We start from the raw sequence: 25,482 nt of genomic DNA on the forward strand, positions 1-25,482 counted from the left end.
ATATGCATTGAAAATAAAAAATTATTTATTTTAAGAATAAATTTAATAATAAAGTAATATAAATGGAAGGTATATTAAAAAATAATATACAAATTATTGCTTTTGATTATAGTGAATTTATACTTTTAATTCATATAAATAAATAAGTAGAATTTTCTTTTTTACGTTTGATACGTTTCCTTCGTTTATCTTAATTTATTTAACAAACTTTCTGAATCCATACAACATATTTTATTTTTTATTTTTTCTCTTTGGTCCCTCGCCGGAGCTCCCTCACCTAATCACCATCTCCCTAACATGGCGGCCGCCGGCCAGCTCTCCCATCTCACCCTCCTAGGTCACGACTGCATATACAATCAATTATAGTAAATGCACACACGTAGCAACAAATCTATATTCTCCAAAATAATTCTCATATTTTTAAATTTAATGTATTATTTACTATTTTTAAATTATTTTTTATTTAGCAATATATATTTTTATATCTATTTTCCCTTTTTGTGATTATCTTTATTAATAATATACCTTATAATCATTAATTTTGAGTTTTAATTTACAGTCACAGTTTATTTTATACTGCAATTAATATTTATTAGTAGATTTAGACTCTGTTTTTTATCAAAATAATTTTTATATATAAATATTTTATGTGAAAAATATTTTTTTATAAAAATAAGAAAATAATTTATTTTTTTAATTATAAATTTTTGTATATTTAATTATAATTAAAAAAATAAATAATATTAATAAAGTTTTATATAATAATATTAATGAATTTTTTAAAATTATATAAATGACTTTATTTTTATTTTATTTAAAAATTATGTTGTAATTGTTCTTGGATAAGAAAATATTTTTAGTCGATCAATTTTTAAAACATTGAAAATATTAAAACTGTGAAAATATTTCGTTTGTAAAATAAAAGGAGGCGTAAAATCAGTTGGCGATTGGATGGACAGAGAAATCAAGTTGGTCTCCATTATACGAGGAGGGAGTGGTCCCCACTGTACGAAGGAGCGGAGCTGAGCTTGACTCTGATGTAAAAGTAGCCAATATCGATCAATGCAATTGCCACGTCATTAACGAATAAAAGAATTTTCATTTATTGAATATTACCATGATACTCATCAACTCACAAGAGATAAAATCAAATGCGCAAATCTCTATTTTAAATCTGATTTCCCAATTGGAAACGAACCGAATCTCATAACAGCGTTACCGTAAGTCGACGTCATCATCACACATCGGCAAATAAAATGTGCTGCGATGTAGGGAATCATGGCCTTGTTTCCTTAGCACAATTAACATAGAAATTGACTTGTGGTACGAGGTGATTGACCAAAGAGCGACTACCGATTAGTTTCTTCTTCGAGTGAGGAGTGAGGAGCGACGACTGAGAAACCGAGGCTCGAGGAGGTTTGGATTTTGCTGCGAGTTTTCTTCATCTCTCTGGTGAGAACCTCTCAAATCTTCGTCTCTATGGTTTTCTACATTTTGTTTCCTTTGATCATTTTCTTTCTTAGGGGTTTTCTTTAGATTCTGTGCTGGGGATCGGGCAAAATAGTCCTCCATGATTGAACTGTTTAAGCTAGTTGAATTGAGTTTTCATATCCTAATTTTGGCTTACGTTAACTCTAACATTCGAAAGGAGAGGCATCCCTTAGCTGAGGGATGATTTTTATTCATGCTGTTTGCTTCATTTCAATAGAATTAATCATTTGATAAGAATTCAATTCAGTTAACTGATGACTAATTGAAGAATTTGATAAGAATTCAATTCAATTGATTTTTTTTCCTATCAATTATCATATTTGGAATGAAATGATTCTATTCTTTTTGACTTGAAAAAAATTCATTTAAAAAGAGGTTGAATCATGTATAATTTTGTAATAATTTGCTCCATATACCATCAACCAGGTAACCTGTCTCTCTTCCTTTCTCTCTTTCTCTCTTGTTCTTCTTCTTTCTCCTCTCTTCTCTCCCTATTGTACCTGCATAGCAGCCTGTCTTCTTTTTTTAATTTTTCTCCCCTGTTCTCTCTTTGCTGGACCAGGAATAGCAGCAAATCCTGTTTTTTTTAAATAAAAATTCTTACAAATAATATATATATTTCATTTGAGCATGTAATTTTTCCTTTAAATATGAGTGTTCATTGAAGTGTTTAAAGACCCATCGAAGTGTTATTAGACCCATGAAGTGTTTATATGTCTATATATATGTATATTTAAAATATATAATAAAATTTTGGCTGTGGCCTCGTCTCTCTCTTGCCTAAGGCGATAGGGACTCTGTCGCGCCTTAGTGTCGCCTCTTGATAACGCTGGAGTTTCGGCACCTGGTGCCAAAACCCAAGAAGCTTCCATCTTCAAAATGCCAAGCTCATTAATTCGGCTTCCAAAACCGAAAGTCACTAGATAACGAAATGACGTTAGCAAATCTCTCACCATTCAGGATTCCAACTCCTAGGTGGAGAAGGAGTCCTCAAGTTGAAAAGGGACTCCTAGTAGAACTCAAAACTCAAAAAGTTAAGACTAAAATGACTTGCAGTAGACAAAAGAATCACCACCAACCCAGAATCTATAATAGGGCACCCCAAGTACGCATTTGATTTTAATCACTTTTCAAAGTATTTATTTAAGATCCATTACTGACTTAAAAGATCGGAGAGATTGCTGACAACCAATCAGCCGCTGTTAAGTGTTAATTACCTATGGAGAAATTTGGAGCAACATCAATTAGCTAAAATTCAGTGTTAATCCTGCTCATTAGGAATTTTTCATAACTACATCGTTGATATATGAAAGATTTTTTTTTTTTTTTCGAAATAAAAATGAAAGATAATCAGTTTAACTATTATAAAACAATTTAAAAAATATAGAATTAAAATTTCAGTTCTGATTGAATTTTAAAAGAAATAGTTGTATGCTTGTTAAAAATAAAATTAATGAAAATTATCAATGCTAATAGTTGAATTTTGTGGATAATGTTGGTTTTTTCAGGCTATGATTTAGTTATAGAATTTTAAAAGAAATAATTGTACGCTTGTTAAAAATAAAATTAATGAAAATTATCAATGCTAATCCAGACTTGTTTGTAAATTCCTTTGATTCTCGCACATTTTTTCAACTTCCACATTTGGATGTTACTGATATTATTCTGCACCACTTTCAATGCACCAAGTTAATTACGTACCCATATTCTGAAGCTCGTGAGGTTAAGTTACCATGAATAACTTTCCAAATTCTTTGTTGCTTTTATGATCAACTGCATGAAAAATGCCTCAAGAAACCGTTATGCAGATGTTTTTTACTATTTTCATAGTGAAAAATGCATCCTTCCTGATTTGTTTGTCTATATTGACTACAGAGATACTTGGATGGGTAAGACAGTTCAAGTGTATGGATTCCCTTCTAGTGTGACCGCAGATGCGGTTAAGAGTTTTCTGGAATCACATACAGGTGAAGGTACGATTTACGCTATTAAGATAAGGGACACCAAGAAGGGTGGTCCAAGAAAATATGCTATTGTTCAATTCATGACGGTTGAAGATGCTGAACATATTATCTTTTTGACTACTAAACGCCTCTGGTATGGTACTTCATATCTTAAGGCTCGGCCCATGGATCTTGACATTGTACCAAAACCCAGGACCTTTTTTCACAGTATGGAACATATAACACTGCATTTTGGAAATCAGCTGTCAAAAGAAAATTTTTATGTTCTATGGAAAGGGACAGATGTTTTAGTGAATTTTGGATCAGGAATGAGAAAGTTACACTTTTATCTATCTCATCATGGAGTGGAGTACAAGCTTGACCTTTCCTATGAGAGCATTTGGCAGATAGAGCTACACCGTCCGCGTGGTCAATCTGTGAAATATCTTGTAATTCAGGTTAGTTCTGAATGTTTTATTTTGGGAATTATTGAATTATTTTCTTTTGTACTCTAGAAGCCTTTATTTTTTGTTTAAAATGCCTCTATTCAAATTGTTGAAGCTTTGAAATACCCGATATGTCCTGTTATTTATGGCACAGAGGGAGTTGGTGTGGGTGGTCCTATTGTGATATTGATATTTTTGTCTTTGTATTGAACTCTATTGGCTTTTCTAATAAACTGACAATGTCTTTTCAATATAATTTATTTTTTCTTTAGTGGCCACATTTGAGGTTAGAATTTCAATTTCCCATTTGTTCAGGCTTTGCTTTATTTGATTGTGAGTGGTTATCTCAATCCAATTCTTTCAACATACACATTTGAACTTTTCTGAAGTTCTGCGTTGATTTCAGGATTTCAGGCCAATAATTGTGATTGGGTTATATTTTTGCTGATTAGCATGGACGGTAGTGCCATTAAGTGACATGTCCTCGTGTGGAAAATATGGTTAAAGAGGGATTATGCATGTGGTGTACAGAGCACTTGGATGGAAATTGAAAATAGTCATTTCTAAATACTTGGATGATAGTGAGACTGCATTTGTTTTGCTGTTTCTTTTCTTCAGTATGCCATCATATTACACTGTTAGATTTAGTTTTACTTATTTTACTTTGCTATCTGTGTGCCACTAAATCCATTCTGTGTAATCATTTTACACTGTTAGATTTAATTTTACTTATTTTACTTTGCAATCTTTGTGCTACTTAAATCCATTCTGTGTCCATGGATTATACATATCTTTACTTATGTTACATAGGTTACATGTGAACCCAAAAAGAACAAAGATACTCTTGATGGCACAGATCTTAACTTGGTATTATTAAAAAGTTGGAAAATTTTTATTTCAGGGAATGAACAGTGTTAATCCTCGTTTATGGTTACTTGCGCATGGATCTTCCCATGCCAGAGATGAAGCTGGAATGCTTCTGTGTGGTGCTAGTTTATGGTTCAGAGATTTTGTGTACTAGTGGAAGTAGAGACCTAGGATATACTTGCCTGGGAATTGAAAGCTGTATGCTATTGTTTTATTGTGAAATTGTTTCTTTCTTCTTTTTTCATGTCCTTCATGCTTTTATTACCGTTGGCATATGTTATGAATGAAATCTTCATTTGCTTGAATGTGTTGCATATAATGATTGAACTAATTGTGCTAACACACATCTCATGCAAGATCTCAAATACAAACTGAGTCTTTTTTTTTTTTAAATAGTTATATGGTGCACCCCGGATTTTTGAGAAAGATACACGCCCATCATGGAATGTCTATGAGGATCCACTTTTCAACTTTTTTAAGGACACCTCAGATGATCAATGGATCAGAACAACTGATTTTACTCCATCATGCCTTATTGGGCATTCATCTGCATTATGTTTGGAGCTTCCTTCCAGTCTCCAAGTTCCAAAATTTCAGGATAACTTTGCTTACTATAAAGAAATTGAAGGAAAATTTCTTTTACACAGTGGTTCTGCTTTTTCTCGCAATCTGGATCTAGTTCCCATTGTTGGTCCTTCCGCAGGTTTTGATATACCATATGAAATCTTATTTCAGGTTAATTTGTTGGTTCAGAATGGGTGTCTTCCAGGGCCAGCACTTGATGCCAAATTTTACAAGTTGGTTGATCCGAGTAGAGTCAGCATTGTCTGCATAGAGCATGCTCTTGAGAAACTTCTTCACTTGAAAGAATGTTGTTATGAACCCTCTAGGTGGCTTAATGAACAGTATATAAAATATCTTACATCCAAGAACCATACAAAATCACCTTCTATATCCTTAGATTCCGGTTTGGTATATGTGCGCAGGGTTCAAATAACACCTTGTAAAGTTTATTTTTGTGGTCCAGAGGTTAATGTCTCAAACCGTGTGCTGCGCCACTACCCAGAATATATTAGTAACTTTCTTCGCGTGTCTTTTGTTGATGAAGATTTAGAGAAAATTCATTCAACAGATTTATCTCCTCGATCCTCTTCTGAAAATGAGGATAGGAGAACTCTTATTTATAAAAGGATTCTCTCTACTCTCCAAAATGGAATAGTTATTGGCAAGAAGAAGTTTGAGTTCCTTGCCTTTTCATCTAGTCAGTTGCGGGAAAATTCTTGCTGGATGTTCGCTTCAAGATATGGACTCACTGCTGCAGATATAAGAGACTGGATGGGCAACTTCCGTCAGATACGAAATGTGGCTAAATATGCTGCTAGACTAGGTCAGTCCTTCAGTTCATCCACTGAAACCCTGAGTGTTAGTAGAGATGAAATTGAAATTATTCCTGATATAGAGATTGAAAGGGGCAGAATGAAATATGTATTCTCTGATGGAATTGGGAAAATATCTGCTGAATTTGCTAAGAGGGTGGCCTTGAAATGCGGATTGAAAGGTTTTTCTCCATCTGCATTTCAGATTCGATATGGTGGGTACAAAGGAGTCGTGGCTGTTGATCCAACTTCATCAAAAAAGTTGTCTTTGAGAAAGAGCATGTGCAAGTATGAGTCTGAAAATACAAAACTGGATGTTTTGGCATATAGCAAGTATCAGCCTTGTTTTATAAATCGCCAACTGATTACCCTTCTGTCTACCCTTGGAGTTCCAGATCATATTTTTGAGAAAAAACAAAGAGAAGCTGTTGATCAACTTAATGCTATGTTAACAGATCCATTAAGGGCACACGAGGCACTGGATTTAATGTATCCTGGAGAGATTACTAACATTCTCAAGGAAATGCTGTTGTGTGGTTATGAGCCAGATGCTGAACCATTCCTTTCAATGATGCTTCAAACATTCCGGGCATCAAAATTGCTAGACTTGCGGATGAAGACTAGGATTTTTCTTCCAAATGGAAGATCTATGATGGGATGTTTAGATGAGACTAGAACTTTGGAATATGGACAGGTATTTGTGCAATTTTCTGGTGCTAGACACATGCAGCTATTTGATTCTTCTTTCATGTTTGGAGGTAATAGATCAGACCAGCGTTTTGTGATCGAGGGTAAGGTGGTTGTAGCTAAGAATCCATGCTTGCACCCTGGTGATGTTCGTGTTTTAAGGGCTGTGAATGTACCAGCTTTGGACCACATGGTGGATTGTGTTGTCTTTCCGCAGAAAGGACAAAGGTATATCATGTAGTCTCTTCTCTCAACTTCCGGCCTATTTGGTATTGTGCTCAGAGCCGCTGATAAGAAAAGTACATTCTTAAATATATTAGTTAGCTAGTATAAAAATTAAAATTGATACTCTTTTCGTCCTACAAAGATAGGTTTGCTTTCCTTTCTCATCCGCATTAAATTATAGGCCACTTTGCATTTTAAGATGATAATTTATTTATTAGCTTCTTGATATATCCCTATTTAATATGGGATTAAAAAAATTAAAATTTATTAGTTCAAAGAATAATTTAGTAATGGAGGAATATAAATTTTATTGCTTTAGCTATATTAACTATATTTTCTTAATGCACTTGGACCTATCTTTGTGAGATTTTGGCAATAAAAATATTAAAATAACAACTTTTTTTAAAAAAAATTGTTCTACATGGTGCTCATTTGACCCTGAAAGTGCCAAGTGGGGCCTCTATTGGCTAGATTATTCTTTGCATATGTTGTCAATTTAGTTTGAGTGAGTTGTCTCCGCCAAATTCTATTTGATCACACAGCAATATAAATTTGGTAGTTTACTTAGGCCAATGGTAGAACTTGATTAAATTATGCATTGTCCTTGTTAGGCTTCTTTGAATTACACTAAAAGTAGGGTTCTCGCAATACAAAACTTGATTTAAAATGTAATCCTGCTTTTCTGAACAATCCTATGGCATTTTGAATACTTTAATCTATCAGCTATGACTTCTATATCTGACAAGCCAAAATGATATAGCAGGTTACCTTTTTTTTAAATTTGTTTTTTTCCCCTTCTTTTTTTGGGTGGCTGACTTCTATATTTGGAATTCAATTTTCATTCTAAGATGGACAACTGTAGCAGTCACTGTTTTGTAAAATTCAAAAGTAATATATGTTGTACTATGATGCTGTTTTATCAAATTCTATTTAAAAATAGTCTATTGACATAAATATCTGAATTGTAACCTTAGACCTCATCCCAATGAATGTTCTGGAAGTGATTTGGATGGAGATATCTACTTTGTCTGTTGGGATCCTAATTTAATTCCAAGTCGGCTAATCCCACCAATGGACTATACACCAGAGCCAACTGTGCAACTGGATCATGATGTTACTATTGAGGTATTACATTTCTAATATTTTAGCAATTATCTATTATCAACTATAGTGTTCATTTTAACCTCCCGTTTAGTTATTTGTTGCTTCCATTTATGAATCACATGCTTTCAGTTCCATGGTAAATTCTAGTATTAGCAAACGTAATGTTTTTCAAATTCGCATGTTCCTGGTCTAAGTTTTCTTTGTGACAAATAAATTGCACCGTGACAAATGATTAAGCTTTTATACAGATTTTACTCATATTGGTGTTGCATAATAATAATTTTTTTTGTTCCCCTTTAAGACTGTAGTTAAGACTTAAATATTGTATGTATTTTTAACATCCTTTTCTTTTTAGGTTAGTCGTAGTTCCTTATTTCTGTGTGACCGTGATTGTACTACCATGTGCATGTATTGCTTATTGAAGTCAGTTATGTGGACCTTCCCCTGGTGTGTACAGACTTAAATACAAAATTTGTTACATGAGCCAAAAATTGACTTTATTTACACGAGAAACAAGAAACAGATGAAAGGGAGTTGCCAATTATTAGTTTTTCTGGATAGAGATCCATAGGGAGACTTTTGACCTGGAACTTTTAATGTTTACTATCAAGGAATGATGGCTTGTAGTTTTATTCTTTCCTAGCTATTTGGGTGATTTTAGGGTGCAGTCTAGATTATTCTTTTGTTTTCCTCTGCATAATGTTTTATTCTGGTTTATAATGGTACGCCAAAAAACACCTTCCTGTTTCTTGGTACAAAGAAGAAAAGAAAAGTGTAGCTCAATGCTAGAGAGTTCCAAAGGGAAGATGGGTACATATTTCAGTCGGGGAAGGATATGCTAGTGTAATTCTTTAAGAATCATTTGCGAATAGCGTACATATGCTAGCAACCATAGTATTTGAACGGTGCAAAAAAAGCGCATATACATATGTTTTCCCTGTAGTTTATCATGCCGTAGCTAGGATATCATATTTCCCATTCAATCAGAGATTTCACTTTTTGTTTTTACAGGAAGTTGAGGAGTATTTCACCAACTACATTGTAAATGACAGTTTGGGAATAATTGCTAATGCTCACACCGTCTTTGCTGATATGGAACCTGACAAAGCAATGAGTGCTTCATGTATAGAGCTTGCACATAAGTTTTCAATTGCAGTTGACTTCCCAAAAACTGGAGTACCTGCTGAAATACCTTCCCATCTACATGTCAAAGAATATCCTGATTTTATGGAAAAGCCTGACAAACCTATGTATGTATCAGAGAAGGTTATCGGAAAGCTTTTTCGGGAAGTGAGAGACATGGCACCACATACAAGTTCTATCAAGTCCTTTACTTTGGAAGTGGCTAGGCGGTGTTATGACCCTGATATGGAAGTTGATGGCTTTGAGGATTACGTAGATGATGCCTTTTATTTCAAAAGCAGTTATGACTTTAAGTTGGGCAATCTCATGGACTATTATGGAATCAGAACAGAGGCTGAAATTCTCAGTGGAAACATTTTGAAAATGTCAAAAAGTTTCACCAAGAGAAGGGATGCAGAAGCAATTGGAATGGCGGTGAGGTCCTTGAGGAAAGAAGCTAGGTCCTGGTTTAATGAAAAGGGAAGTGGAGTAGATTCTGAAGCTGATGATGTATACGCAAAAGCCTCAGCTTGGTACTATGTTACCTATCATCCTACTTATTGGGGTTGCTACAATGAGGGAATGCAACGAGATCATTTTCTTAGCTTTCCATGGTGTGTTTATGACAAACTGATCCAAATCAAGAGGAACAATGCAAGTGTTAGAAGGTCTCTAAATTTATCGTCTCTGGAACGCCAGTTTAGTCTTGGACTGCAGTTGAGTTGACAAGTCTTGAATGTGTATATGCGTGGCAGATGTCATTGTGCGGCCGCAGCTTGTATATATTCAGTTTGCTAGGGATTAATTGAACTCACTTTAAGAGCTATCAGCGGGGTCTTTGTAACAGGCCAATCACAGTTCAAGGGGAGCAAATGAAGGATAAAAGGTCTTTCTTGCATTTATCTTCTCTACATTGCCTGTTCAGCTATGGCCTGCTTTTGGGTTGTTGATCGAAAATTCATCTGGAAAAAGGTCATGTACTGCAAAAAAGACTATTTATGAATCTATGAACGGTGTATCTAATTTAAGTTTTTATTTTATATGAGAATGGATATATATAATAAATATATAATTATATAATTATATATGTAAATCTTAAATTATTATTGAAGTCGAGCTTGAGCTTAACTTGACTAGGCCATCTATGAATGTCCCAATTTTATTGTTAAGCTCGGGCTTAACGTAATCTGCCCATTTATAGAAGAGATGTACAAGTAAAAGCTCGTTTGATGGTTGCTTTTAAGGTGGCTTTCAATTGTAGCTTCCGCATGTTAGAATAAACAGTTATTTGAGATCCATCACATCATTCCTTCTCTGAAGAGAAATCGTTCAAACAATTAGTTAATAATCTCAGCTTCATAGTGTCTGTTGACGACTCCTTCGAGCGCAGCTCTGAGGTGCAATGTGATTGCAATCCGTGGGTTCCATTCTCTGGATGCTGTGTTCTATAAGCTGTGTTTAACTCCTTTGGCGTTGCAGAGTACATTGGAGTGTTGAAAGAGTCGAAGGAGTTTCAGATGCTAATCCCTGCACTACTAAGAGCCTCGGATAAATTAAATTGAACTTGTACAAACGTTCTAGGTAGACCAATGGGATAGTTCATATCAGGGTTACCTCTTTTGCCAAATCCACATGGCAAGATCCTATTGGTACGTGAGACCCATCTGGAATCGATGGCAGGATTAGCACACCATCATACTTCCCTCTAGAAGCTCTTCTGTTCTGGCATCCAACAACATCCACAGGTACTTGGCAATTTGGCTGCAAAAGCTTCCACTTAAAAAAATACTAGGGCACTAGCATGAATCCTCATAAAATGACAAGTATTTTTTTTTTTTTGCAATAATTTTAATTGTTGCTATATTATTGTATTATAAGATAATAATTTTATACCTGCTTAGTAGCAATATTTGATTTACTTTTTTATATGGCTATATAACTAATGACGCGACGGTTAACTATTTCATATTTTTAGAATTTTTTTTTAATTAATGAAACTTAAAATATGGACTATATTATTTTTTTAATATTTATTAATTATAAAATTTTTGTATTCAGATAAATTTATCGAATATTTAAATTTATAAAAATTTTAAAAATTAATATAAGTTAATCATCTCTTATTAAAAAAATTAATTGCTAATTGTGCCGTATTGAAATTTGATCAATAAAATTTAATATATATATATATATATATATATATAGTGAAGTAATTAGAATATAAACCATAAACTTTAGATTATAATAAATAAGTATCTAGACTATTTCTATTTTTATAGAATATGATTAATTTATATTCAATTGTTTAATTTTTATAATTTAAATATTTAATTGAATTAATCTCTGCATTTATTGTATAATTATACCATCATCATCCGCTTTACTTGTCAAAATAATTGAGCCTCAAGAATTTTCACAATCTTGATCAAATTTTGACATTGAAATGCTAGAAAATTCAAATTTTGCACTTTGTTTCTTGCATGTTTGCTGTCAAGAGAAGATTTTGATAGTCATACACGTTCGCTTTCTTTGAAAATTATTTATTTACTAGCCAGATAAGTCTAAAAAAACACAAGTAATTTCTTTCAAACTCCAAAAATTAACATCATACGGTAGTGTTTTCTTTTGGGACAAGTCTAAGAATCATATTTCATAATATACCAACTGCGTTGTAAATTTTTCTGACTATATTTTAAAAATTCTCATAAAATAACAAAAGTTATTTTTGGAGTTTGATAATAATGTATCTACTCCATCTACCCTTACTTGGACAAGTTTGATAATAATTTGATTTAGTTCATCCACGTAATGTGATCAGAAAATTCAACTTTTTCTAGAATACATTTACCCAATTATATAATCAAGCGGCTTTTCTTTTCTTTTCTTTTCTTTTCTTTTTATTTTTTAATAATTAACAAAGCAAGAAAATTTCTGTTAAAATAGAAATAGTATCAGGAAATTTTAACATGCGCATATGGATTAGGCTCAGATCAGCAGATATCTCCAATACCCCTATTCTAATATGCATCTAAATTCTCATACAGAGGCGGAGTTATATATGGTCAAGGAGGTTATGGCACCCGAAAATTTTTAAGTTATCTACAGATTTTTAGGTAATTTTCCTTTAATTTAAGAGAAAAAATTTATTATTAAATTTTAAATTTTAAAAAATTTATTAATTTATTTTTTTTAAAATTATCTAAATTAAAAGTTATTATATTTTATAAAATTAAATTCTTTAATTTTTTTATCAAATAATTTATTAATTTATTTTAAATATTTATATTATTTATTCATATAATTTAACTATACATATTATTTAATTTTTATAATTTTAGATATTCACATTATTTAATCAATTTAGTCAACGATAAAAATAAGTTAACTAATTATATTTTTAATAAATAGATTAAACAATTTAATTTTATAAAATATAAAAATATTTTAATAAAATAATTTTAATATAGAAACGAATTAATAAATTTTATAAAAACTCATAGATCTGATAATAATTTTCCTATAAACTAAACCCTAACTCATAATACTATTTTTATAATAACTATCCTCACCCATATATTCTTCTTTTATCTTCTTCTTTTATAATTCAAAGAATATACTTTTAAGATTTCAACTCCAACTATTTTATTTCAATTTTTTTAAAAAATATTTATAAAATAAATTATTCACTTATTATTTAATTTATTTTTATACATTATTTTTATTATTAAAAAGTGATATTTTTTCTACCCACTCTACTTACATTTGGATATCAACTTAAAAATTATCTTTAATATACTTTTAAATAAAAAAATTTTCTGAAATGAGTGAAATTGAAGGTATTATAATCCACTGTGGTGAGTAGATATTTAATGGTATTAGGGTTTCAAATTTAAGTGGATAATTTTGAAAGTTTAAGGATTTAAATACACCATTTTATTTTGCTAGGATTTAGATGATCATTTATCTATTTTTCAAGGGTTTAAAATGATATTTTAAATATTTTGAAAATAAATTTCAGCGGAAGAAGCACTTTACACAGGATGTATAAGAATTAAACACAGGGATTCACTGAGGCTGTGTGTTGGAATTGTCCAGGTGTGATGACAGAGGTTGTTCATAGAAACTGAGGGAATTTTGTTATTGAAACTCTGTTGAGAGACATAACTAGAGCTAGCTTTCAGACAAACTAATTTTCTTTTGAACCGAGTGAAGCTTATTTGGACCTTCTTGGAAGCAATAGTACAATGACGCAGTTACGAAAACAACTGATGTGTTGTTGAGACAGAACACAAGTATCTATAAGTAGGGACAAGAAAGAAAGCTTATAAATAGTGTGGGAATCATTTCCGCTTCAGAGCAAGAAACAGTTGATTTCCTTCATTGGAGCTAGCCTGCAGTCTGGAGGAGAACTCTTCAGCTTTCTTGGAATGCCGATAGAACAGTTCATCAATAATCTCACTTCCAAAATGGTTGCCGAGCATTCCTTCAAAACCAGCTCTAAAGTGCATGGTGCATGCCTGTCCACTCAATGTAGCTTTAACAACAGATTCTGGGTTGAACAACTCAGTCCTCTCAATTTTGAAGCACCCATTTTTTTCTATAATATGTTCCATCTCGTCAGGAGAAGTAAAATAGATAGGCAGATTGAAAGAATCCACCTGAGCTTCGCTTATCAACCCCTGTCGTTAAGTACAATGATTTCATATAAGATTCTGTTTCTGAATGAAAATTGCGTAATTAATTAAGATCACTTGCCTCTTTTGCCATGTCCAGCAAGGTAGACTCCAAGATATCGAACAACACAGAAGCTAAGGTGCGAGAAGGAGAAATCCCATTTCGGAATGATCCTATAATCAGCACCAGCATCCCACCAGCCACAAGCTCTTTTGCTCTAGCGTCCAAAAACATCTCCACGTCTTTTGCAAACTGAGCAGCGTAAGCTTTGCGCACCTCTTCTGGTGCAGTGGTGTAGAAAATTCTGCCCTTGTTCCAAGCAGCAGAGTTCTTATCTACCACTTCATTTGGCACCTGAGATAGCCAATGTAATGCGTGGGAAGCATGTATAAAATGGAGAGAGGACTTGGGGAACAACCGTGCATGGAAAGATCCTGCCACCCCAGCAGCAAAGTATGGGCTTTTGTGAGGCAGAGACCTGAGGAGCGTGTTGAAATCATTGGAGTCTTGATCATTAAAGAACACTTGAAATTCTGGGATTTGGGATGTGAGACCTTGGGATTGATACTTGTGTTTGACAGCTTCAATCACATTTTCCATAGCAATGAAGGTATTTGGCCCAACTGAACATCCTAAATCCGCTATACGAAATGAGCTTGAACTTGTAGCAGAAAGGAGACCTTTTATGTCAAGCTTATGAGCAATTTCCTCATCAATAATCTCCTTTGCAATACTTATGGTTTCTTTCTGCACATAGAACAAAGATTTCACGTACCTTCATTATCAGGCTATAAAATAAATCATTGGTATTCATGAAATAATCTCTAACTCAAAAAGATTTCGAGTTCAAATTTAGTGGGAGTCAATTAAGATAAATGGAGTATTATTACCTGAAACGTGGAGTTTTTGGTGTAGCTATACTCGTCATCTCCGCCTTTCATTGGGGGTGATTTCAGTATTGTGACTGTGCTAGGGCTCATCTTGTCTCTCTCTCTCTCTCTCTGATACTTCACAGACTCTGCAAGTAATATTGTGAAGCTATGGTGAGAAGTGAGAAACCCCGCAATTCCCCTGTATTTATCATGTCTAGTAAGAAAAGAGCAGCCTCTACATCCGACTTTTCAAATCTCCAATGTCGTAATCATGAAACTATTTTTTTTTTCTTTTTCTTCAAAGTATAAATCGCTAACACGTAGTCTCTCAAAATTATGGATTATATAATAAGTTTCTTGGGATACTAATCGATCCATGGAGTCCACATGAATCCGTCATGGCGTATCTACTCATCTATTTTTTTTTAAATAATTTATTGATAAAAAATCTAGAAGCCCATTATATAAAAAGGCTCTAGAGTAGTGGGAACGAAAAAGGCCCATGTTAAGGAGAAAGAAAGACCATACTATCTACTCAGCCTAGACCCAAGAAAGCTCAGCACACCCAAAAGAGAAATCCTAAAGGCAATAGATTGGATCAGATCCGCAAGAAAAAAACCACCCCCTTTGAAGATGATGATGCCGCTTCTAGATGAGGGGAAGATCGAGTTTTGCTCCGTAGAAGAGAAGGCCAAGGATGGGAGATACTATGCATGCCTCGAAACCATCATTGTAAAAGCACTAGAACTCGATAGAGCAAAAGGGGACTCAAGCAGTAACCAAATCAAGAACACAACCACCATGGCTAATCAATCAAGAGAGTGGAGAGGCTTGGAAGAGCTTTGGCTTTTCCAGACAGTCTTGAAGGACCAGAGAAACTAAAGAAACGAGCTAAGGGTCCTTAATGTCCTTAAAATTTTCATTAATAATATTAAATGGAAAATTTTTCATTAATTATATTTCAAATCGATACCAAAATAAAATTCTAATAAATTAATGCAAGCATGTACTGCAAAGACATTGAAATCATGGATCACACAGAATTCAGTATCTGCACTCTCTTCGCCATTCTCACAATCAACCTATTTAAATAGGTTATTATTTTTTTTTGAAAGATATTTTTTTTTTCGAAGTTTTGAAAGATTTAAATACATCACCTATCAAGTGAGATTCATTCATTCTGAATTGAGAAATGGCAAGAAATTAGTAATGGCAGCATGGTGGCAAGTGAGGTTCATTCATTCTGGATGGTCTTAGATTCCAACTATATAATTCAATTTCTTGATGTGATGCCATATTTTCATCCATTAAAAAGTCTTAAGCTTATTTTTGTACGGTGGAGTGCTTCTAGATTTTAGTCCATGAAATTTCCCAGGTGCAATGCAATATTCCATACTCTCTGAATGGTTGTCAATCCTAAACTGTACCATATCAAAATTTGATTTTGTATTCATATTTTTCCACAATTTTTTATAATATTATTATTTTTTTCATATATATGTATATTACAATTATTTATCACAATAAATATTAAAATTAATAATTTTCTCTTCTAAAATAAATGATATATATATTTTTTTAATTAAAAATATTAAATTTGAATTTAATATGAAAAAATTTAAAAACTTAAAAAAAAATATTTTACCTCTAACTGTCTATCCAATACAAATTGAGATGAATTGAATCGATAAATTTTAAATATCAAATAATTTATACTCAAATAAAAATTAACAATAAAAAAATTTTACTGTCATATTAATTATAATAGGCATATAATAATAATATAAATAATTATTATCAATAATATATAAAAATATGATAATAATAAAAATTTTATAACAGTAATATTAATTTATTATTATTAATTATTTTTTAATTATAATTATAATTTTATTACAAAATATGAATGATGTTTAATAGCGCTAAATTAGAATTATACATATTCTCTGCTTCATAATAGCACGATGTGGGATCAGGCTCTCTACAAATTATCCAAACCTTAATTCTGTAGTAATTGATCAAAGTTGAATAAGGATTTTTTGGATTCGAACTCTCACCATCCCTTTACTCCGAACTTAAAAAAAAAAAAAAAAAAAAAAATCAATTCCCTTTTTTTTTTTAACTTGGAAAAATCAATTGCATTTTTACTTTTTTAATGTTGATGAAAAATAATCCGTACGGTACACCTTCAATGTATTATTTGGGGAATTTGTTGAAAACCATGATTCAATAGTTTAACAAAAAAATCAATTGAAATTGATATTTGGGGAAAAAAAAAGTGAAATTAAGACTTCATTTATTTTAGGAAAAATATTTTTTTTAAACTTTTTGGTGTTGGGATATTTAAAAAAATTAATTAATAGAAAATATTTTTTAATTAAAAAATTAAATGATTTTAAAAAAATGGCTTTCTTTTCAAGAGAAAAAAGTCATTTTATGCGTTTTAATAATATTATTAATATTTTTATATTAAAAAAATTAAATTATTTTAAAAAAATAACTTTCTTCTAAAACAAGTTATTTTATGCATTTTAATAACTTTATTAATATCTCAATATATAATTTTGATAATATATTTTATTTTTAAATTAAAATTAAATAATAAAAAATAAATTATTATTTTAAAAATATTTTCTCAACAAACAGAGACTAATTTAGAGTATTCTAGTTTTTTTCAAATGAAGAATATCATGAGACTAGAGCTCTTTTATTTCACAAAAAATATTTTTTAAGAAAATATTTTTTTATATCTTTTAGTGATCGAGATATTAAGTAAAGTAAATGCAATATATTTTATTAGACAAAGAAAAATTTTAAATTATTTTAAAAAATAATTTTTTTAAAAAAATAATTTTATATATTTTGAAAATTTATTAACATTTTCATGTAAAAATTTGTTCATATATTTATTTTTAAAATTAAAATTAAATAATACAAATTTTTTTAAAAAAAACAGACTCTAAGCGAAAATTTGTTGAAATATTCATATGATTACTTCTTAAGGACATTGATTAGTTTATTTTGCTTTTTTTTTTCATTGATTTGGAACTATTACGGTTAATTTATTTGATTAATGGTTAAGAAAGAAAACAATACTACATTTGACTTTCATATATTTCAAAAAAATATTTTTAAAAAAATATTTTCTAAAAAATTCGAAATATTTAAAAAAATCAGTAATAGAATTTGCTATGTTTTTGTATTTGGTTGTGTGGTTTTGCTGTGCTTTCTTTATTTTGCAGGTGGAACCTCTCAGATGTGTCTTGTGTAGTCTTCTCGAGTGATGGCGATGGAAGCGAACTTGAATGCTTTCTCCTCTTTTGTCGGCCATAATAATCTTAGGGTATCCCTTCCTTAATTTGGGCAATGAAAGCTAAAGTGTGATTGTAGAAGATTCCTCTACTCCTTGAGTGGCGTCTAGCCTCATCATGCTATCTTGCTCTGGCTCTGCATTTGTGCTTGTCTTGGTGTTTGAAAGCCTTAAAGTATTTCCCTGCCATTTTTGTTCCACTGCATCAATGAGAGGCAAATCTTATTGGGCTGAAGGCCGCATTATGCAAGTGAATTGGGCTTGTCACAAACTAGGATTATTACCAGTACTTTTGTTCTTATTATAGGATTTTAACATTATTAATTATATATAAGCACGCGACCACTGCTTCGATTTGAATCGAAAAAATTGATAAAATTAAATTAATTTAAAATTTTAATTTAATTTTTTATTTATTTCGGTTCGGTTCAATTTTTAATTTCAAAAATTTTAATTATTTCGATTTGATTTAATTTTGGTCAGAAAAAAATTAAAAAAATCAAACCGAATCAATTAATTATAATAATATATTATTTTTAATAAGATAAAGAGATGAGATGATATTAAAATTAAAAACAATTTAATTAAATTTTAAAATATTAAAAATAAAGTGTAAAAATAAAAAATTATTAAAAATTCAAATCGATTAAATCGAATCGAACCGAATCAAACTGATTTAATTCGATTCGATTTCTAATCAAAATTAATTCAATTTAATTTTTATAAATATTAAAATTTTGATTTTTAATTTATTCAGTTTAATTCAATTTTAAACTAAATCAACTAAATGCTCACATATCTACATGATCAATCTTTTCAATTATGTACCACAATTTGATTGAAAAGGACATCCTATATCCTAATGACTAATTAATCAAAACCCTAATTAATTTATAACAATATTATTATTGTTTTTTATTAGCGTTTATTCTAATTAGTTAGTGACAATTTAATTATTATCAACTTTAAGGACCACAATATTGATTTTTTTTTAAAAAAAAAGATTTATTTCATTTAATATATATAACCAATATTTTTCACAATAGAAAACAAAATCACAAGCAATAATTCTTAGGAGTTTTCTTCCAAGTTGCATAATTATAAAGAAGATATTCATTTTGACATGGTTGCTTTCTTGACATGAGATATATTCTGTTGCTCTTGTCCCTATATGTCCTAAAAGAATATAAAGAGACCATTTGATTGGAATTACAATGCAATAGACAAATTCAATAACAATGAATCTCTAGAGTGTATATATCTAATAATATATGAGAAAAAAAAAAGGAAAATTTTTTTTGATGGGTCTTTAATTTATTTATTTATTTTATTTTTTAAAGCAATAACCATGTCTAGATGCCAAATGTGATGAGACAATGTTTATGATATTGGATGAAGACAGTGTTTATGTTTACTATGAAACTGACAGTTTTTCAAACATACCACAAAAATGCTCAAAAAGAGATGGAACTGAAGGAGAACAAATTTCCTAGAGCCCTGGGCTTGGACTTGCTATAGATTTTATTTTTCCCACACAATCTATATCGTAGCTGCTAGTGTGAGTAATTAACATGTGACAAAACATCATAAAAAGCAGTAATTAATCTTAATCCATGTCAAGGATAGGGATCTTTTGCCTTAAAAATTCTTAATTAAACTGTCATCTAAAGTAGCTAATCAGTTAATTAATTAGGGTGGTCCTGAATCGTGACTATTGACGAATGACGCTCGATCTAATATCCACGTAGGAAGCAGCCGAGCAGAAATTATTCTCTGCAAGTAATTATCCAACCTGCTTCAATTTATTGGTTAAAAAAGTGATCGTTGTTAATATTTCTCGTCGTATAATGCACCCATGCAAACGGGATGGCTTAAACTAGGAGCCTTAGAACCCCGGGGCAACCAAACCCCACCCTAACCCTAGCTGTATTGGGTACCCTAAACCTCACCTAATCTTTGTAGACGACAATCTCTCCTAGGTAATTGAAGTGTTTAAGCTCTTCCATGTGCTTCAACGTGAACACAACCTTCTGCAAATCTAACTTCAATAAAATTTGCTCCCCATTTCTGAATTATTGTGTCACTGTGAACCTTGCACAACCCAGCTGTTTCTCAGCAATCAACTAGCCACAGCATGCATTGGTTGCAAGACGTAGGATTTTCTTTTTATTATTATTAATATAGATCGATTATGATTTTCCCAGTAATAAATTAATACTGCATATACATCTCAATCACATGCAAACATAGCTTGATCATCAGACCTAATAAATGGTTTTTGGGTTTGTTTTAATATTCAAGATTGCTCCATTTAGGGCAATATATCCATGCTAGTCTTTACTGGAAGCATACCAAAAATAGCTATAGGCACGTAACTTGCCTTATACTTCACATGATATTATTGATGTTGCTTTCTCTTCTGCATGTGCTTTAACATCTGGAAGGAATAAAATTTCTCATCTCAACGAAATTTATGTCTTCTCATTAGCATATTGCAATTTAGTTTCAACATTCTTTTATTATTGTGGTATAGGTTTTGCTATTGAAATGTTGCTTCTTGATTTGCTACGTAGACTACAGAAATGGAAAATTAAATTCATCTCCAATAATTATTTTGTGAAAATCGTCATAGCTGACGTTTCAGTTTATATCATTAATATATGTTGTATATTTATTGTATTAATTAGTTTTTAATACAAAGTATGATCATTGAAAATCTAAATCAAGTCATTAGCTAAGATATTTTAATTTATACAGTTGGACCCTCTTTTTTTTTAATATTTTCTGATTTAATATGATGAGTGTCTAGCGCATTCATGCAGACTTTTGACTTTGCTTTATTATTATTTATTTATTTACGATATTTAATTAGTCAATTTATGGATGCCAAAAGTTCTTCTTTATATAATTTTAAAGATGATTATTCAAATCAGTTTCTGGTGCATTTAAAATTATTTTTAGATAATTTTATGGATGATTATTACAACCTTAATTATTTGTAACTAGTCGAATTATAAAATTATTTAAATATATAAAAATGTATTCGTCGAACTAATAAATTTAGTCTGATAATAATTATATTTAGGTAAACTTAAGAATTCTGAAGTTCTATTTTCTTAATTTTCAATTTCCATTTAAAGAAAATATATATATTTGTGGGTTAAACATCAAATAATAGCTAGCCTCATATCTGATCGAACCAAAATACAAAGGCATGACCGTTGGCCATCCATATTGCATGGTTCACTTTATTTAAAATGCATAAAATTTTCAATTTCATATCATTTGCGTTGCAAGACATAATGGGATTGAATTTTATCTTTGTATGCTCTTTCCATCTGCTCAAAAACCTCCGGAAGTCTAAGCATTAACTGCTCGAAAAATTCATCGACAACGTCACTTGGAAATTGTTTAATGAACATTCCTTCCCAAGCTGCCCTTATGTGCCTCAGAAATTCTCTCATGTCAACATGCACGTCGTCTGTTAACCATGGTGCTGGATTCGTTAGCCCAATTGCTTCAATGCTGAAATATCCATTCTTTTCCACCGCTGCAGCAAATTCCCCCGGAGGAGCAGCGTATATCGATAGGTTGAAGCCGTCGACTTCTTCTTCTCTTATGAGTCCCTATAATAGTAGAATCAAAGTTTAACTTCTAACTTTAATTTCTCCAGTGTAAATAAATAAGTAAATAAAAACTTGCCCTTTTGGCCATGTCGAGAAGGATTGAAGCCATTAGATTGAACAATATTCCATTTGCTAGCTCAGAATAAGGGATCCCATCTGGGATACTTGGCATCACAACTATGAGCAGCCCGCCAGGCACCATCTCTTTAGCTCTGGCATTCAAGAAATCGTTAAAGTCGTCAGCCCATTGTTTTGCATACGCTTTAAGGACTACGTCAGGGGCACTTGTGTAGTGAATCCTCCCTTTGTTCCATGCTGGAGAATTCTTGTCTTCCAGCTCTTCTGGCACCTTAGAGAGCCAGTAGAGTGAGTAATGACATTGTGCAACATGGAGAGAGGATTCTGGGAATAATCTCTTGTAAAAAGAACCAGGAACGCCGGCGGCAAAGTATTCCCTTTCCGGTGGTAGAGAAATGAAGAGGGTGTTGAAATCATTGGAGGGTTGATCATTAAAGAGAACTTGAAATTCAGGCATTGCAGAAGTAGGGCATTGAGATTGGTACTTCCTTTTTATGACATCTATGATTCTTTCCATAGAAGTAAAGGTATTTGGACCAACTGCACATCCTAAATCTGCAAGCACAATCGTATTATTTGAAGTTGATATCAAGGATTTTACGTCTAGCTTCTTGCTAATTTCGTCATCAACTATGTCCTTTACAACATCCGTAGCCAATCTCTGCCAACAAGACAAAAAATAAAGAAAATCACCATTAAAAATTACGATCCTTGTCTCAACATACATGATCATAATGGATTGTTCTATTTCTCGTTTCATGTTATTCACTTTATTTAATATAAAAATCCAAGATGACGAAAAGATTGAATTAAAGCAAATAATTTCTTTCATTTATATTGAATCCTTAGAAGATCAATCTTTTCAGGATTCATGGCAGTACCTTCCAATGATGCATCATCTAAGAATTGAATTTGAGTACAGTTTACCTTATTACTGCTCCCAATATTTGTTAATATAAAATTAGACAGCATCTTGAATTTTTTTAAAACTTGACAAAGTTGAAAGAAGGATAAGTTAAAAATGAAGTTGGCTTTATTCCAGTTGCAGCCCTTCTTTAATATAATTCGTAGAAGATATTTTAGCAGGAAAAGGGGAAAAACATAGAAGACAGTGGTAGAAGAATTTACCTTTTATCAAATGTCAAAAGATGGAGCAAAATTAATGGCAACTAAAGGAGTATCCAAAGTCAACTGTTGTCCGAATCTAACCAACTATAATTGAAAATCCAGATTTGAAAATTTATGGGAGTGGAGGAGAATCAATTCCACCAATTAGATCAACTAGTGAAGTAGAGACACGTACGATGGTTCATATTTATTAGCATTTTGCATAAATTCTATTTAGCTTTTCCCTGCTTCAACATTTTTATTTCTTGTAGAATAAGTTAGAAACTTGCATCAGGTTCCTTACATAGCCAGTAAATGACTCTTTCACGAGCTTAAGAGGTCGCTGCAGTTTTAATAATACCCTAGTTGATTTTTTTTTTTTCTAAAGAAAATCTTTCTATATTAAGTTAAGATTTTTAAAAAAATCAGACATTAGTTAGATTAATCAGCACTTTTTTTTTTTTACTTCTCTAATGATCAACCTGCGATCTTTCCTTATGAACCTAACTAAACCAAAAATTGCATGGTAAATTAAAATTCTTTAATTTTTTTTTTTGACATGTGTGCATGCATACGTGTGTCTTACTCTGTGCATAGATAATGATTTGTATGAAGGCTTAGGCAATTTAGAGAAGAAGCAAAGGCATCATGATCAAGTGCAGAACACAATTAAAAGGAAATAGATTGGTGATCTGGAATAAGACCTGATAAACGGAGTTTTTGAAGTAGCTGTTATTTCCTAATCCGCCTTTCACCTTGATCGGGCCATCGGCGTCGTTCTTCAACACTGATTCTCTCACCACTGCAGCCATTCTTGAGCTTAACTCTCTTGCTTTTGTTTATATGTAAACAACAAGATTGCTTGATGAGAGACTTCTCAAGCTTTGCAGGTCTATATATAATGCATATGGTCTGTGTTTAAATTATTATTAATTTGTTTAAGTCACAGTTCCAAAGGCTGGTTGTCAAGGAAAGAGATGGGATTCATTATCATTAATCGATTGCAAAAGGAATAATAATATTAAAAAAAAAAAAAAAAAGGGTAACTGTAGGCCTGTTATTGTAGCTTTCTTTTATTGTAGAAAAATCCAAATTATTAGTATTAGTTTTAGAATGTAGTAAAAAAAATTCACACAAGATTCCACATTTAAATCTGGTAACGTTTTATGAATAAACGACATAACCTTCAAATCTAACTACAATTATACTTGAAGCAAAATGAAAATAAAAACCATACTTGAAATCGAATTAAAGGATTCAGATTATTTTTCTCTATATATTCTCCTGATAAATATTTATATATTTAAAAAAAAGTTTCAAACTGCATAATTATATTATTATCAGAAGTAAAGATGATCAACAGCTAATCATTAGAGGTGGTGCTTATTATTATTATCACAAAGTCAAATATAAAATTTTATGAAATCTTCAAGTTGGGATAATGGGTTACCTATTGCCGTTTTGCCAACATGCATGTTACAATGATAAGCTGCAAGTCACTTGTTTCATATCTAAGACACAAGTGGGAAAATGCATACCATTATTCTTGTTTGCCCTCAGGTATCAAGACCCTTTTTTTTTAAATTTTGTTTTAGTTTTCATTTAAGATGAAGAGGTTCTTGCCACACAGTATATAGACATACAGTCAAGATTGATCCATGTCCTGTAATATCTTTGGCTGGGAATTTTGATCTTGTGATATTCTCCTCCGCTAAATGAAGAATAGGAAAAACTAAAAGAGACTACGTAATTGAAAAATAATAATATGATAAGTTATCGGAATGAATTATTATTGCTTATTATGCACGTAAGCAAAGATATATTAGGATCTAGAAATGGATCTCACTCCATTGTCTCTTTATAGTTGATGGCCTGCAAACTAAAAATCATATGAGAGAATTTCTCTGCTTTTAGGCACTTCTTATGACAAAATCGGGGGATTTCCTTTGTTTCTTATCATTTTTCATGCAATCTATATTCAGATAACCATTGCAATTGGGTCGGAAAATTTATATATATTTTTTCGTTTTCCAGTCTGAATATCCGGAAGGAAACTGAGAGGAAATAAATAAAAAAAAAAAAAAAAAAAAACTTAAAGCTTTGATTATACATGTTTATGCATATGTTCTTTTGTGCATGATGTTTGAATATGAGGACTTGTTTATGTATGTGAACATGCATGTAATAAGGACCACAATATATATATAAGTCTTAATTGAAAAAGACAATCCTACGATCTTATTAATTGGCTAATTAATTAAATTCAAATTAGCATCATCACATAATATAATTGTTCATCATGATATATTTTAGCAGTAAGAAAGAAAAATGTCTGTTTCAACTTCAAGGACCACACTACCTAGCACTATATATAAATAATTTAATTACATCTTATTAAATTCTATTATTGTACTAACCCAGAAGAAAATTCTTGCATTATTGAACTAACAGCTTGATATATATTCAAGCGCTTATTTTGCAGTGTAAAGGTTCAAAACATCGTTTCTTCTACTTCTCCTTCTCCTTTGTTACTAGAAGAGATTAAGATATTCTA

General features: G+C 31.4%; 3 protein-coding genes across 3 annotated transcripts; 1 reads left to right on the forward strand and 2 right to left on the reverse strand.

Annotated features, from left to right (window-relative positions):
- Positions 1-1,279: 1,279 nt before the first annotated feature.
- LOC110601454 (RNA-dependent RNA polymerase 1) lies at positions 1,280-10,303 on the forward strand. The gene is made up of 5 exons (XM_021738600.2): positions 1,280-1,452; positions 3,367-3,892; positions 5,144-7,038; positions 8,010-8,160; positions 9,151-10,303. Exons 2-5 carry the CDS (start codon positions 3,377-3,379, stop codon positions 9,985-9,987), a joined length of 3,399 nt encoding a protein of 1,132 aa, XP_021594292.1. The 5' UTR covers positions 1,280-1,452; positions 3,367-3,376; the 3' UTR covers positions 9,988-10,303.
- Positions 10,304-13,295: 2,992 nt separating this feature from the next.
- Positions 13,296-15,060, reverse strand: LOC110601490 (loganic acid O-methyltransferase). The gene is made up of 3 exons (XM_021738640.2): positions 14,826-15,060; positions 14,017-14,682; positions 13,296-13,940 (listed from the first exon to the last, which is right to left on the reverse strand). Exons 1-3 carry the CDS (start codon positions 14,913-14,915, stop codon positions 13,602-13,604), a joined length of 1,095 nt encoding a protein of 364 aa, XP_021594332.1. The 5' UTR covers positions 14,916-15,060; the 3' UTR covers positions 13,296-13,601.
- A 6,246-nt stretch (positions 15,061-21,306) lies between these two features.
- On the reverse strand, positions 21,307-23,803 carry LOC110601484 (loganic acid O-methyltransferase). The gene is made up of 3 exons (XM_021738635.2): positions 23,633-23,803; positions 21,820-22,482; positions 21,307-21,743 (listed from the first exon to the last, which is right to left on the reverse strand). Exons 1-3 carry the CDS (start codon positions 23,738-23,740, stop codon positions 21,399-21,401), a joined length of 1,116 nt encoding a protein of 371 aa, XP_021594327.1. The 5' UTR covers positions 23,741-23,803; the 3' UTR covers positions 21,307-21,398.
- Between the last annotated feature and the right edge of the window lie 1,679 nt (positions 23,804-25,482).

The sequence above is a fragment of the Manihot esculenta genome, chromosome 15 (assembly GCF_001659605.2).
Source record: "Manihot esculenta cultivar AM560-2 chromosome 15, M.esculenta_v8, whole genome shotgun sequence".
In the NCBI taxonomy this organism is placed as follows: Eukaryota; Viridiplantae; Streptophyta; class Magnoliopsida; order Malpighiales; family Euphorbiaceae; genus Manihot; species Manihot esculenta.